This window comes from Chelonia mydas, chromosome 8 (genome assembly GCF_015237465.2).
Source record: "Chelonia mydas isolate rCheMyd1 chromosome 8, rCheMyd1.pri.v2, whole genome shotgun sequence".
NCBI classification, from domain to species: domain Eukaryota; kingdom Metazoa; phylum Chordata; order Testudines; family Cheloniidae; genus Chelonia; species Chelonia mydas.
In genome coordinates this window covers 34708924-34724376 of record NC_057854.1, presented here as the reverse complement: position 1 = coordinate 34724376, position 15453 = coordinate 34708924, and the positions used below count along the sequence as shown (strand labels likewise).

General features: G+C 45.6%; 1 protein-coding gene and 1 long non-coding RNA gene across 9 annotated transcripts in view; one reads left to right on the top strand and one right to left on the bottom strand.

The window, feature by feature from the left end:
• UBE2D2 (ubiquitin conjugating enzyme E2 D2) overlaps positions 1-6990 on the bottom strand; it is a 45461-nt gene extending 38471 nt beyond the window's left edge. For 3 of the 8 annotated variants that reach the window (XR_006292647.1, XM_037906034.2, XM_037906035.2), the window contains exon 1: positions 5498-5952. Coding sequence is in view for 2 of the 8 variants with exons in the window: in XM_037906034.2 (XP_037761962.1) it covers positions 5498-5521 (24 nt within the window). In the remaining 6 variants the exon portion in view is untranslated. Of the gene's footprint in view, positions 1-4708; positions 5470-5497; positions 5953-6968 lie in introns of those variants that run through there. The other 5 variants (XR_006292649.1, XR_006292648.1, XM_043552771.1 and 2 more) reach the window with 5 other exon arrangements.
• LOC119566898 lies at positions 5955-14180 on the top strand. Its single transcript, XR_005226379.2, has 3 exons — positions 5955-6113; positions 7404-8812; positions 13196-14180. It is a non-coding gene; the product is annotated as an uncharacterized LOC119566898 (long non-coding RNA).
• The last annotated feature ends 1273 nt before the right edge of the window (positions 14181-15453 follow it).

Below are 15453 nucleotides of genomic sequence, written 5' to 3'. Positions count from 1 at the left end.
AATTTTATCACCTGCTTGTATAGGTCTCAATAGATGTCAAGAATGCACATGGCTTTATATAGTCTCCCTTTGGTGTTGAATTTTAATAAAATTGAAGTCTAAATAACCAGTTAATGCTTAACCAGTACAGACTTATCTGAATCCACACTGACACCAGTTCAGATGATATGGTTCACCTAGTCCTTCCACTACTGTCCCACAATACATCAGTGGCCTTCTGAAGTCTCCCAAAATGCACTGCTTCTGGAGCAGAGCTGGAGTTGTAGGATAAGTACCCACACGGTACTACAAGTGAAAGTGTTTGAGTATAGTGTGAACACAGGACAAAATTTAAATTCATTCAGCATAGTTAGTGCACACAGCGATTTGCGCTTGAGCTAACTCAAGCAATCCATTCAGTTACCAGTGATTCAATTCTCTGGTTATGACAAGGTCTGATGGTAGCACTTTGTGCTGGCAATTACTGTTCTCCACTTTGAATCCGAGCTGGTACTTGAGCCTTTCCTTGCTTCCACACGTTGATAAGTTACCTCCAAAGCAGAGATGCCCTAAAGCTGTCCTTCGGGTGGGGTGTAGGTATTATCCTCTGCAAAGAAGCTACAGATTTTGATTTCTTCAGATGTTTGCAGTGATCCAGAGTCTAGCCACAGACTACTGATCCTCTTGGGGATAAGGAAATACTAGAATAAAAGTCTTTTCCCTTTGTAAAGCTCAGGCATCGCTTCTAGAGTTTGTTTTCAACAGAACTAAGATCATTTCTCAATGTTTCCCATAAGGAATCCATGAAAAAGCAGATGGAATTTGGCACACAGCTGTGAACAGGACATCAAGCAAAATGTTTTCCCTTGCCTGAAAGAGTTGGGACAAGTGTTCCCCAGTTAGTGGAGAGGAAGGAGGAGACTCTGGATCTCCTGACCAGTTTGAGGTCATCCTGCACATTCTCAGGGATGTCCTAAGATCGGCTTCTTCCAACAGGGAAGTGCTTCCCAAACTTTCTAGATATGTAAGCCAGCAGGCATACAGATAAGGTCTGCTGAGATTGCCCCTTGTGCAACCTGAAGGAAAATTTTCTGCAAGGAACAGACTAACACAACCCAAGAGATCTGACAGTTTATCTTATAGCCTTTAATTTATCCAAGACTTCATCTGTTTTAGGACTAACGTTTCTTCAAAGCACTCTGACTAGAGAACACAGAACTCCAAAGCAAGTCTCTCTCTTGTGGATACCTGCTGAATGAGACGTGGCCACTGTATCGGATTTCATACTTCATATAAGACCTTCTAGGAGCATCTACAACTCTTGACAATCAGACTTCAAGCAACTTTGCTTTGCCCTCTGAAATTACCTGACTCCCAAGAGGCCATCTCAGACCATAACCCCACCAGGGGACTGTCCCTGTAAATTGATCAGTGGCTTCAACTTTTGGATCACAAACATAAGTACTTCTGTAACTCCCATCCCCACAGTATCAGAATGTATCATTAGTGAGCTGACCACCCAACCCCCCGCTTCAAGGCAAGGACAAATTAGACAAATTGACTTTGCCCAATGTCACACAGAAATTCTGTGGCAGAACTAGGAACTGAACCTTGATATCTCAAATCCCAGTTCACAGCACCTTACCCACAATGAACATCTTCCTACAGGCCAGAGACTGATACCCCTATTTCCTAACATAGCTAAGAACTTTCATCTTCCTTACCCCATACTCCAAACTCTATTGGACTGCTGCTACATTAGCCACTTCTCACAACTTTCTTCTCTAGTAAAGTTTGAGAGAGAGAATTTGCTATTCCAGCTTCTGAGGTGATTTTTAAGGGAGGTCTTCCTCCATGAAGAATTCTGCTGCTTCTCCAGGACTACTTCAGTGCAAAGTACAAACCTTTATGTTAGCGTCTGCAGCATCAACACAGGAATTACTGCACAACACTTTAGTGCACACTGCTATTCACTCCCCACGGTCCAAACTGCAAAGCAGTACAGACATGGCCTAAGTGTCACAATATTTTAAAGCGCTAGAAACTTTTTCAATAGAAGCTTGAATTCTGTAGAAATTTATGGCTTAGGAGCCCTTCCCACACAAAGGGATTTGGTTTCCCTCCCAACAACCCCCTATTTAAAGTTAGCATTTTAGAATGTGCATTTCACTCTACTGGAATGCCTATGTTAGAAGAAAAAGGCTATATGTAGTTTTAGTTGCTATAGAGATAAATTGTCCATGGCCAACATTTGGCTTATATGGCTATTTTAAAGTGCCCCATCCTTCCCCAAAATTATAATTATCTTGGAATATGAGACCAGCATTCATGGGCAGCCACCATACCAACACCCTCCTGAACAGATGAAAGAACAGTTATTCAGTTTCAGTCTTCCACCTGTTACAAGGACTGAAATTTCTTCAAGTCCTGAGTTGTTAAAACAAAAGAATTAAAGGTTGAGTGAATGAGCCATGTTATGACCTAACCACTTCAGCCTAGACTTCAGCATTGAAAGTGCCAAGTACAAATGATAAAGTCCACACTAACCATGCCTACTAGTGTTCTGCATGATATTTACGCTAGTGCTCTTCTATAGTTTGCTACAACTCCCTCTGGGTACTTCTCAGTTCCTGGCACAAACCTGCAGAGACAGTGGACTCTTGAGTCTAGGAGACTTTGAAAAGGAGAGAACTGTCTGAACTACTTGTCATTTTAGTGCTTTCTACAGGGGTGTTAGACTGGTGCAGACTGAAATGATACCAATTAAACTGGAATTTAACCCAGCTGAAAGCAAAGGTAATCCAAATGGTATTTGACAGGTGTATCAGTTTGGTGAACATGTGTAGACCCAGTGCTACCCTTAGCATATCTGCAAAATCACAGATATTTTCGACATGGGAAATTATCAGCTAACTATAGTGATTTAATTCCAGAAGAAGAGTGCCTTTTTCCAAGTTAGCTTAAGACACAAAAGTTCTGCCAAAGCAACATAAGCTAGACCAGAGGAAGGCACTCTTACTCCATAAGTACAGGTCCACATGGGGGAACTATATTGCTATAGGTAACCTGGTATAATTATGCCAATAAATTTTCCCATGTAAACATATCTTAAGCTTACAAGCTTTTTCGAAGTAGTGCTTTTTGGCACTCAATGAGCTACTTTAATTTGATCAATGGAAGACATTAAAAGAAAGCTTCCTGAACACTTACAAATGCCATGCAATCGCAGCAGAAAAAAGTTAGTCTGCATCTGTGATGCAAGTCCACTGCTTGATGCATCAGAACAGAAATGGCATCAAATATCTCCATATCAGCCACCAGCTATACACTAAAAGAAAAGGAGGACTTGTGGCTTGTTTCATGTTCTCCGTGTATATAAATCTCCCCACTGTATTTTCCACTGAATGCATCCGATGAAGTGGGCTGTAGCTCACGAAAGCTTATGCTCAAATAAATTTGTTAGTCTCTAAGGTGCCACAAGTCCTCCTTTTCTTTTTGTGGATACAGACTAACATGGCTGCTACTCTGAAACCAGCTATACACTTTATCCGACTTTTGAGTTAGAATCGAAACACATAATCCACACTTGAAAACACACAGGAAGGTTGCACACATGGGGCTTGGACTTAAAAGTCAGTTCAGGGCTGGATTTTGCTTTGGAGAAGTGTTCCATTTGTTTGGCAGCCTAAGTAGGGTAGCAATAGTTTACTCTTGGATAGCTGTCCTTTGCAGATCTTTATTAGGTACTATGGGGATGACTACTTAAGAATTTAAACTTGTAAACGAGCGTGTAAACGAACAATAGCATTGTACTATTATGTCTAGCTGAATGTATTCAGCTAATCAGTTTGACAACTATGGTCACTTCACCCTCCACTAACAGACAACCCAGTAGTGGTATAGGGGATGAAAAGGGAGGAATAGATTATGAAAATCCACCCTCCAAAATACAAGAATCTGATACAGTGTCGCTTCTGATTAACAGAAATTAAAACTGAAACTGTGCAGACCCAAAATGTTTGTGCAGAGTAACAATACACCAGACACAACAGTTACAAAGCTCAATTAAGGCTTTCCCTAGAAGGTTTAAAATTCTTACTGGGTAAATTTTCCAGCTGAGGAAAAATACAAGCTCATACAGCAAGTACATGTGCCTATTAATGTTGCCACACTCAACACTGAAGTTAAACAAAAGCAAACTTGCACCTGGGAAGGACTTCCTGAGTTTCAGGGTTTGGGGTTAGATAGCAACTCCTACAAAAAGGATTACCTTCACCCTCAAAAGAAAACTCCTGGGCAGCACCTTACATGTCCTCCATGGAGGAGGAGACTTTTGGGGCCTTCCTCAGATCCTAACAGGCTTTCTGCTTAGTGTGACTAAAAAAATACTGCGTTCTTACTCAGTATTCTTACTCCCCGTATTAGAGTCTTATCTGTTTAACTTTAATAATCAAAATGAGTTTACTTTTTACACTTGAGGATTACACAGAGACCATGTAACTAAGTGAGCAACCAGGATTCTCTTCTGCCTCATATTTTGTCACCCACTTTAAAAAAATATATAGTTGATTTTGGTCCTTCAACTCATAAAAGATCGAGAGGTTTTTCTGCTTGTTTACCATTACAAATTTCAGCTTCTGTGGGTGCATATTTGAGCACTAACCCCTAATAGAAGGCAAAGCGTTCAAGATTTAGTAATGGTTTTCTTTAGTCAAGAAAAGTTATTGACCTTAAATACGTGTTGATAAAAACGCAGGTTTGAGGAGTCTGGCTACAATCCCTCACCGTCACTTTTTCAGCTTTCGCTTTCTGCTCTAACAATGTCACTCCTCTCTCTAGGCTACATTTCTCTCGCTACTTGGGTCTTCGACACTCAAAACAACAAAGAGATGCAAAAGCCCCAAACCGCCCCGTGCCGGGGTCCCTTCAGGCCAGCTCGGTTCGCCCCGCGATGGCTGAGAAGGGACGGCCCCGGGCCGGCCAGAGCCCGCGGGGCTGACAGCGACAACGAACACCTCTATCTCGGCCACGCCAGTCGGCTGGCTCCCGATTCAGAGCCGCCTGCGCGGAGCCCGGCTCGGGGGCTGCGGGAAGCCCCTTCCCGAGCAGGCTCCCTCTCGGCGCAGCTCACACGGGCCGACGGGCAGCCGGGGAGGCCCAGCTCCTGCGCGGGTAGCCCCTGCCAGCGAGGTTACGTAAGGGGGGGACGGTCTGCCCCCCACCCCACGAGGCCGCCTCCAGCCCCCTGATGGGGAGCAAAAGAGGAAGCCGGGGAGCACCCCCCGCCCAATACACGGGAGCCGGATCCCTGCGCTCCCCGGGGGGCGAGGCCAGGCCCTTCGCGGGGCCTACCGCACAGCCGAGGCCCAGCCCCTGGCTGCAGCCTGAACTCAGCCGAGAGGGGACGAGGAGCCCGAGGTGGCGGCCGGGAACAGGAGGGAGCCGCTCTCCTGGGCGGCCGAGCCGGAGTCCGACCGGGGCCTGCCTGCGCGCGACGCCCCAGCCCGGGAGCCCTTACCTTATGGATTCTCTTCAGCGCCATTGTGTGTGTGAGGGGCTCGGCGCGGGGAGGGGGGCGCGCGGCTCGGGCGGTGCGGGGGAGGGAGGGGAGCTCGCTCGGGATTATTTCGCGGGGGGAGGGGCGCGGCGGTGGCGGCGCTGTTGGGAGGCGGCGCGGCGGCTATCTCGGTGCGGCGGGCGGGCCTCACTCTCTGTTTCCCCGGCGGCCGCTGGGTTCTCGCTCGCTGCCGCAGCTGCTACCGCATCACACCGCGGGGCCTTTATGCGCTGCCGCCTCCGAGGCCGTATCACTCCGCCACCATCCCAATAGTCACCAGCGGGGCAGCCGGGCGGAGGGGCAGCAGCACCTGGTGATGGGGCCCGCTCGGGCACAGGGACTATTTCCTCACTCTCCTTTCACACAGAACTCTCCAGAAAGGGGCTCGGAGAAGCGGAAGGATACGATCAGGGAGGAAGGGGGTGGAGTGAAGTAACTGCTCGCGAGAAGAGAAATAAAGAGGTTCCGGATAGTAGAGGGGCAGAGTAGCGAAAAGACTTGGAGCGGCTGCGCGGTGCGGGGGGGCCGGGGCCGGGGCCGGGGCCGGCTGGCGGCTACAGCCGCGCGCATGGCTGCAGTATGTATCGGGACCCGGCGCTGCAGGGAAAGGGGAGAGCCGACTCCTCCCCGTCCGGGGACATGTCCCGTCCTCTCTCCGGCCTGGGCCTGGGCCCCCGCCGCCACCCTTTCCCCTCCAGGAGCCCCCATCCCCTCCTCTCTCCGGTCTGGGCCCGTGCCGCCCCTCCCCCCGTCTCCCTTTCCGCCCCCCAAGGGCCCCCGGCCCCTCTCTCCGGCCTGGGCCCGTGCCGCCCCTACCCCCGTCTCCCCCCCGGCCCCTCTCTCTGGCCTGGGCCCGTGCCGCCCTGTTTCCCTTCCCCCCCCCCCGGGCCCCCGTCCCCTTTCTGCGGCCTAGGCTCGTGCCGCCCCTCCCCCGTCTCCCTTCCTCCCCCCCCCCAAGGGCCCCCGTCCCCTCTCTCTGGCCTGGGCCCGTGCCGCCCCGTCTCCCTTTCTCCCCCCCCCCCCCCCCCCCGGGCCCCGTCCCCTTTCTGCGGCCTAGGCCCGTGCCGCCCCTCCTTCCATCTCCCTCCCTCCCCCCCCCCCCCCCAAGGGCCCCGTCCCCTCTCTCCGGTCTGGGCCCGAGCCGCCCCTCCCACCATCTCCCTCCTCCCCCCCCCCCCCCCCAAGGGCCCCGTCCCCTCTCTCCGGCCTGGGCCCGTGCCGCCCCTCCCCCCCCGGCCCCTTTCTGCGGCCTAGGTCCGTGCCGCCCCCCCCCCCCGGTCCCCTCTCTGCGGCCTGGGCCCGTGACCACCCCGCCTCCCTTGCCTTTCCCCGGGGGGGCCCGTGCTGCCCCCGCTCCCCTCTTCCAGGGACCCCGTGCTCCTCGCTTTCGGGCTGGAGGCCATGCTCCAGCTCTAGCTTGCTGAGCAAGTACCTGCATGCACTAGGGTTCCTTCCCCCTAGCTCCTGCCAGGGCCTGCACCCAGAGGCACTGGTGGGCAAGGTCAGGTGCACTTTGGCCTACCCCTTAAGGGCTCTGAATGGTAAGCCTTTGGCCCTGCCCTCTTGGCTGGTGACCCACAACATGATCTAAGCCATGGAGGTGACAAGGGAGATAGATCCTCTCATAGACTTTCTCTGAAAGTCCAGCTGAAAGGAGAAGTTGGAGGTCTCTAGGAGTAATGGGCATCTGCACAAAGGCTGGTCCTGTGAAAGTCTAGACTTTCTTAAGCTCTACAGGCAGTACTGAAAGGACTTGAGGCCTAGTTGGGGACAGGGGGTGGGAGGAGGTTCAGTTTTAAACGTATGTTCTAAAGGCTGTAATAATACTTGTTCGTTCTTCTCCTTACCCCTCCCCCTATGGTTGTAGGTAACCCTGCAGTAGGGAAAAGCAGGAATAGAGGAGCCTGTCATCATGCAGACCAGGCTGAGAAGCTATCTTTTCTTCCACATAGCATAATTTCTTGCCACACAGCTGAAAAAATGTGAAATGTCTGGAAGAATGTATCTTTGGGTTGCTCTTGTTCTCTGTACCTCTCCTTTTTCTGCCTTTCTGTTGCTTGCCCTCTTTGATGTACATTTGGTGACTTGTTCATAGTATGCCATGTAACAGTATTTGCAAGTAGTTTTAAAATGAGTTAAAAGAACACATTAAAAAGTCATGCAATTGAGTATCTGAAGGGACAAATTCATAGCAAAGTTTGAGCTGTTAAATATACACAGAAAGCCATGTGGCACTCAGTCTTCTGACAAATTGTTCTCAACCATAGTTCTACAGTATTTTTGAACAGTAATTCATCTCATTTATTACAGCAGTGCCTTAGGGCCAGTGGCATTGTACAAACACAGTAGTCAATTCCTGCCCTGAAGAGTTAACAATCTAAATAGATAAGACACTTGCACTGGGAGGGTAGGGGTAGGACATGCATGGAGAGTGAACAGGGTGATGGCAGCAAGTGTCATGTTCTATGATTTTTGGAGTGGGGTGGGTTTACTTAGGAGGGGATAAGCTAAATGAAAAGATAATCGGGTGGGGAATGGGACAGGTGAGAGGAGCTGAGGTGAAGAGTGAGGGAGAGGGAGCAAACAGCCAATTAACACAAGGCAGAGAAAGTCTAGTTGAAAGTGTAGAAAGTGCTGCTATAGTTTAAATTATAAATTTGTCATCAGCAGCTTTGGAGAAGAATAGCTACCACTAGGTATTTTCTCAGCTTTGTCATGTGCTGTGTGGAAATAAAACATCAATTCCAGCTATTTAACCAGCTGCCTAGCTGGAAGTATCTGATTTTTTTTTTTTTAACTGATTGTGTAGCAACAGTTATTTTCTGGTTTCAGAGTAGCAGCTGTGTTAGTCTGTATTCGCAAAAAGAAAAGGAGTATATGTGGCACCTTAGAGACTAACCAATTTATTTGAGCATAAGCTTTCGTGAGCTACAGCTCACTTCATCGGATGTGATTTTTCTGTGATGTTTTCTGTGATCCTAGCACTTCCACCACTAACAGTGGAAATCATGACTTATTATATATTATGAGTCACTACATTTGCATAAGGAAAAGAAAAACAATCAAATTGCTTTATTGGTCTTACCACTTGATTTTGTATGATTTCTGGTTAGGGGCATGCAATCCTATCACTACTTACTCTAGTGGTGTCCTTCTGCAAGGGAGCCACCATGGTGCTTCAGGAAGAAGATACTTCCCTTGCAAGGATCCTCCTCCTGTGTGACAGTTGCAAGCCATCTGGAGACCTAAAGCTGAGGAAATGGCTCATTAGTTCAAGTGAGCTGGTAGATGAATCATTGTCATGTAATCGACTCTTGCTGACACACAATTGGGAGGATTGGACAAAACAATGTGGAAACTTCCTTAGTCACACTCTGCCTAATACAATCCAGGTTAAACGTTCCCCACCCTTGCAGGATGGGGTTGTAACAACTACAACCCATGCTCACTGGGGACCCCATCCTGAAAGAAAGCTTTCCTGAACTAGGGATGTAAAATATTAAATGGTTAACTGGTAAGCATTAATCTTACTGGTTAACCCTCCCTAACCGTTAGCCCCCTGCCGGAGCGGCCCCAACCCTGAGCCGCGCCAGCCAGAGCAACCACAGCCCTGTGCCAGTTGGCTAGAGCAGCCCCAGCCCCTCTCCCTTATATCGGTTAACCAATTCAATTTTAATTGTTTAAACGGTTAACTTTTTAAATAATATTTACATCCTTATCCTGAATCCCCTCTTCTGGTCTTCAAACCATTCCCCCCCCCCCCCCCCCCCCCACATACACACACACCTCCAAGCTCATCATCAGAAGCAAGCTCCCCACAGACCCTGCCAGAACAGATACAAAACCTGCAGATATATCTACTCTGCTAGAACGATCAACACCTCTCGACACATCTTTCAAGATCCAGGGGTCTTACACATGCCGATCTCAACATGTGATATAACTCATCCAATGCACTAAATGCCCCTATAACAACTATGTGGGTGAAACCAATCACTATGCTCTTGAATAAGCTCACACAGGAAAATTATAATAGACCAAACACACCATATTACATGTGGGTGGACACTTGTATTACATGTGGGTGATCACTCTATGTCTGACCTATCAGTCCTCATCCTCAAAGGAAACCTGCACAACACTTTTAAAAGAAGAGCCCGGGATCTTAAATTCATAACTTTGCTAGACACTAAAAATCATGGTCTTAATAAAGATACTGGGTTTATGGTTTATTACAACAATCTGTAACCTACTCCCTTTTTTGTCCTACAACTACAGGGGTATTAGGCCACTTCACCTCGGGAAACGGGGAGCCTCTAGAGGAAGGATGGGCTCTACCTAAACCAAAATGGAACCAGATTGCTGGTACTTAAAATAAAAAAGATCGTAGAGCAGTTTTTAAATTAAGGCTGGGGGAAAACTGACAGGTGTGGAGGAGCATGTGGTTCAGATAGAGACATCCTTTAGGAGAGGATCTATTAATGGATATTCTCTATGTCCTGGTGAGGAGAGGATGGAAGATGACAAAATACAGGTAGGATCTGATGAGAAACAGTCAAATGAAAAATCCCATTCAATTACATCATGTAATGGCAGACAGCTAAAATGTGACAAGTTTTTAAAGTGCTTATATTCCAATGCTAGAAGTCTAAATAAGATGTGTGAACTAGAGTGTCTTGTATTAAATGAGGATATTGATATAATAGGCATCACAGAAACTTGGTGGAATGAGGATAATCAATGGGACACAGTAATATCAAGATACAACATATATCAGAAGGACAGAACTGGTCCTGCTGGTACGGGAGTGGCATATGTGAAAGAAAGCATAGACTCAAATGAAGTAAAAATCTTGAATGAACCAAACTGCACAATAGAATCTCTATGAATAGTAATTCCATGCTCTAATAATAAAAATATTACAGTAGGGATATTTTACAGATCACCTGACCAGGATGTTGATAGTGACTCTGAAACACGCGGGGAGATTAGAGAGGCTATTAAAAAAATAATAATGGGGGATTTCAGCTATCCCCATATTGACTGGGTACATGTCACCTCCGGACAGGATGCAGAGATAAAGTTTCTTGATACCTTAAATGACTACTTCTTTGAGCAGCTAGTCCTGGAACCCACAAGAGGAGAGGCAATTCTTAATTTAGACCTAAGTGGAGCACAGGATCTGGTCCAAGAGATTAATATAGCTGGACTGCTTGGTAATAGTGACCATAGTATAATTAAATTTAACATCTCTGTGGCAGGGAAAACACCACAGCAGCCCAACACTGTAGCATTTAATTTCACAAAGGGGGACTACACAAAAACAAGGAAGTTAGTTGAACAGAAATTAAACACTACAGTGCCAAAAGTGAAATCCCTACAAGCTGCATGGAAACTTTTTAAAGACATCATAATAGAGGCTCAACTTAAATGAATACCCCAAATTAAAAAACATAATAAGAGAACCAAAAAAGTGCCACCAGGGCTAAACAACAAAGTAAAAGAAGCAGTGAGAGGCAAAAAGGCATCCTTTAAAAAGTGGAAGTTAAATCCTATTAATGAGGAAAACAGAAAAGAACATGAACTCTGGCAAATGAAGTGTAAAAATATAATTAGGAAGGCAGAAAAAGAATTTGAAGAACACCTAGCCAAAGACTCAAAAAGTAATAGCAAAAAAAATTTTAAATACATCAAAAGCAGGAAGCCTGCTAAACAACCAGTGGGGCCATTGGATGATCAAGATGCTAAAGGAGCACTCAAGGACAATAAGGCCACTGTGGAGAAACTAAATGAATTATTTTCATCAGTCTTCACGACTGAGGATGTGAGGAGATTTCCAAAGCTGAGCCATTCTTTTTAGGTGACAAATCAGAGGAACTGTCCCAGATTGAGGTGTCATTAGGGGAGGTTTTGGAACAAATTGATAAACTAAACAGTAATAAGTCACCAGGACCAGATGGTATTCACCCAAGAGTTCTGAAGGAACTCAAATGTGAAATTGTAGAACTAATAACTGTAGTCCATCACCTATCATTTAAATCAGCTTCTGTACCAAATGACCGGAAGATAGCTAATGTGACGTCGATTTTTAAAAAGAGCTTCAGAGGTGATCCTGTCAATTACAGGCCAATAAACTTGACTTCAGTACCGGGCAAACTGGTTGACACTATAGTAAAGAACAAAATTGTCAGATACATAGATGAACATAATTTGTTGTGGAGGAGTAAACATGTTTTTTGTAAAGGGAAATCATGCCTCACCAGTCTACTAGAATTCTTGGAGGGGGTCAACAAGCATGTGGACAAGGGGCATCCAGTGGACATAGTGTACTTAGATTTTCGGAAAGCCTTTGACAAGGTCCCTCACCAAAGGCTCTTAAGCAAAGTAAGCTGACATGGGATAACAGGGAGTCCTCTTATGGACTGTTAACTAGTTAAAAGATAGGAAACAATGGGTAGGAATAAAGGGTCAGTTTTCAGAATGGAGAGAGGTAAATAATGGTGTCCCCCCGGCGTCTGTACGGGGCCCAATCCTATTCAACAAATTCATAAATGATCTGAAAGAAGGGGCAAAAAGTGAGACGGCAAAGTTTGCAGACGATACACAACTACTCAAGATAGTTAAATCCAAAGCAGAGTGGAAAGAGCTACAAAAGGATCTCTCAAACTGGGTGACTGGGCAACAAAATGGAAGATAAAATTCAATGTTGATAAACGCAAAGTAATGCACATTGGAAAACATAATCCCAACTGTACATATAAATGATGGGGTCTAACTTAGCTGCTACCACTCAAGAAAGAGATCTTGGAGTCACAGTGGATAATTCTCTAAAAACATCCACTCAATGTGCAGCAGCAGTCAAAGAAGTGAACAAAATGTTGGGAATCATTAAGAAAGAGATAGATAATAAGACAGAAAATATCATATTGCCTCTGCATAAATCCACGGTATGCCCACATCTTGAATACTGCATGCAGATGTGGCTGCCCCATCTCAAAAAAGATATACTGGAATTGGAAAAAGTTCAGAAAAGGGAAACAATAATAATTAGGGGTATGGAACAGCTTCCATATGAGAAGAGATTAATAAGATTGGGACTTTTCAGCTTGGAAAAGGGATGACTAAGGGGGATATGATAGAGGTCTATAAAATCATGACTGGTGTGGAGAAAGTAAATAAGGAAGTGTTATTTACTCCTCATAACACAAGAACTAGGGGTCACCAAATCAAATTAATAGGCAGCAGATTTAAAACAAAAAAAAGGAAGTATTTTTTCACACGGTGCACAATCAACCTGTGGAGCTCTTGCCAGAGGATGTTGTGAAGGCCAAGACTATATCAGGGTTAAAAAAAGAACTAGATAAGTTCATGGAGGAAGGTCCATCAATGGCAGTTAGCCAGGATGGACAGGGACGGTATCTCCTAGCCTCTGTTTGCCAGAAGCTCGGAATTGGTGAAGGGGATGGATCACTTGATGGTTACCTGTTCTGTTCATTTCCTCTGGGGCACCTGGCATTGGCCACTGTCAGAAAACAAGATACTGAGCAAGATGGATCTTTGGTCTGACCCAGTATGGCCATTCTTATATTCTTATGTGCTAACTACATGTGCTAAACTGTCCATTTAATCTATTTAGCTGTGACACTGTACCTTTTCCAGACCTGAAGAAGCGCTTTCTCTACAGTGTTGATAGAGCAGTGGAAGAGTCTTGAAGGGAGATATATAAGCCCTAGGCTAATTAAGGCATGGTTCCCTGTAGACTAGGGAAGGTTACTACAGATTAATTGAAGCACTTGTCAATTAAGGCCCTGTCAGGAACCTAATTAAAAAAACCCTGCTTCAGGTAGACAGGGTGGAGTGAGGAAAGAGAGAGGACTGAGTTTGGAGGTGTGTTGCTGAGAATTGAAAAACGAGAGATCTGGAGGAAGGGAGACTCCCTCCCCCAGCGTCAAGGACCGAGAGTAACCCTACCTCAGAGGGAAGAGGGTAAGAAACCCACAGTGGTTGAGAGGGGCTGGGGCTCAGAGTGAGGAGCAAACCCAGACCCCTTCCCTGCTTCCCTCCTCTACCACCTTCTTGGGCCACTAGTGGGGCCCTTGGTGCCCCAAGAGCAGGGGAAGAGGTGGTGTTCTAGCCCCCCTGCCAAGAAAGTTTTGGGATCCTCCAATATCAACACTGGCCATTTGTCACATGATCAAAAGCTTGTCCCTCTCACCCCTACAGAAGTTTGTCCAATAAAAGTTGTTAGAAACCCTGTTTCTCTACTATACCAGACCAATATGGCTACAACAATGCTGCATATGAACACCCTGTGAGTCAAATCAAATTCAGAACACTTGTTGAGTATGACACACCATGCAAAAGTTGCCAAACTTCTAAAAAGGATAGAACTCTCAGATCTCTGTCTAAGTCAGATACAGTGCTTCAAGGATTTGCCCACGATAGGGTTTACATTGGGTCTAGGGTTTAATCCCACATATCCATTGTGATTAATGCTCATTTCTAATCCAGTGGCAGGTTGCCAGGTAACATGCTGGTATATTTGCTGTTTCTCCTTCCCCTCAGTTTCAGGTGAAATTAACAGTGGTAGGAGGGCTTGCTGATGTCCTCTTAGACTTACCACACTTACAAATTATTTGTATAGCTCTTAAAGACCTCAATTAGGAGGGGGGCCACATGCTAGGTGCCATACCGACATAGAAAGACAGTCTCTCTGCCCCAAAAAGTTTACGATCTTTAACCTGAATTCACAGCTGATATAAGCAGAGGTAGCTCTGTCAAAAGAAGTTGATCCCATCTATCCCAGTGCTGCCTTTGTCTTTGCATCACATCTTACACATTACCGAAAAAAGAATGAGTCATGGGAAAGGACAATGTTGAGGTGTTGTGATCACTATTGTATTATAAATGTGCAGGAGGTTGGACTAGATGATCATGATGGTCCCTTCTGATGTTAAAGTTTGAGTCTATATATAAACTCTGGTAGCATGAAACTGAAATCCATGCCCTTTCCTGTTTTTAACTCTCTATTATACCTGCACTATGACTTGTTATTATAGGGTTACTTATGGCACCTTAGAGACTAACAAATTTATTTGAGCATAAGCTTTCATGAGCTACAGCTGCTCATTAGTTACTTTTTGTGTGTATATGAACATAGATCCAGAGTTTTTACATTGTGTTCTACCTGCACACCTAAAAATGGACATTGGAGTGGACAGGTGGATTTTTCAAGCTGTGCAAAAGAAGGTGAAAATACGCAGCTGTCCTATCAAAGGATTTATGGGCTGATCCTTCACCACTGAACTCATTGGGTGTTCTGCCATTGACTTCAATGGGAGCAGGGTCAAGCCCTTATTCATCAACACTCAGAAATGGTGGAGAGTGGAGATGATATGGAACCTTGCAAGAAAGTGGTGAGAACAGCTGAGACAAATAAAGCCCATGACAGAAAATGGAGATATCTTAGAAGTATGTCAAATGACAGGAAAAATATTTCTGGCCACTCATTTAACGGCTAAAATGGCTCTAATGGGCTAAATTATGCCTTTCAAGGCTCAGGAGGCAAAATTCTGTGACTCATAGTAGACTTGCATTTTTTAACCACAAAGTGACTAGTTTTAGATGAAAGCATACCCAGCAGATCATTTTACAACTATTATAAAGATATCAAGCAAGCCATATTTTACCTGCAGTATTAAAAAAAAACCCTCTAATGTGTCAAACCTCAAGCTTATTGAACTTGTCAACAAAGCATTGTTGTAGTAAGGAAAACCAATCATTAAATTATTTAAGCAAAATTAATGCTTGTGAAAAGCATTAATCTGTTTGAGAGGCCTAGAGAGTGAAGTTTTCTATACACAGAGCAGTTACCGCATATATAGCAGTAATGCACGATTCTCCCAGAGTGTTCTGCC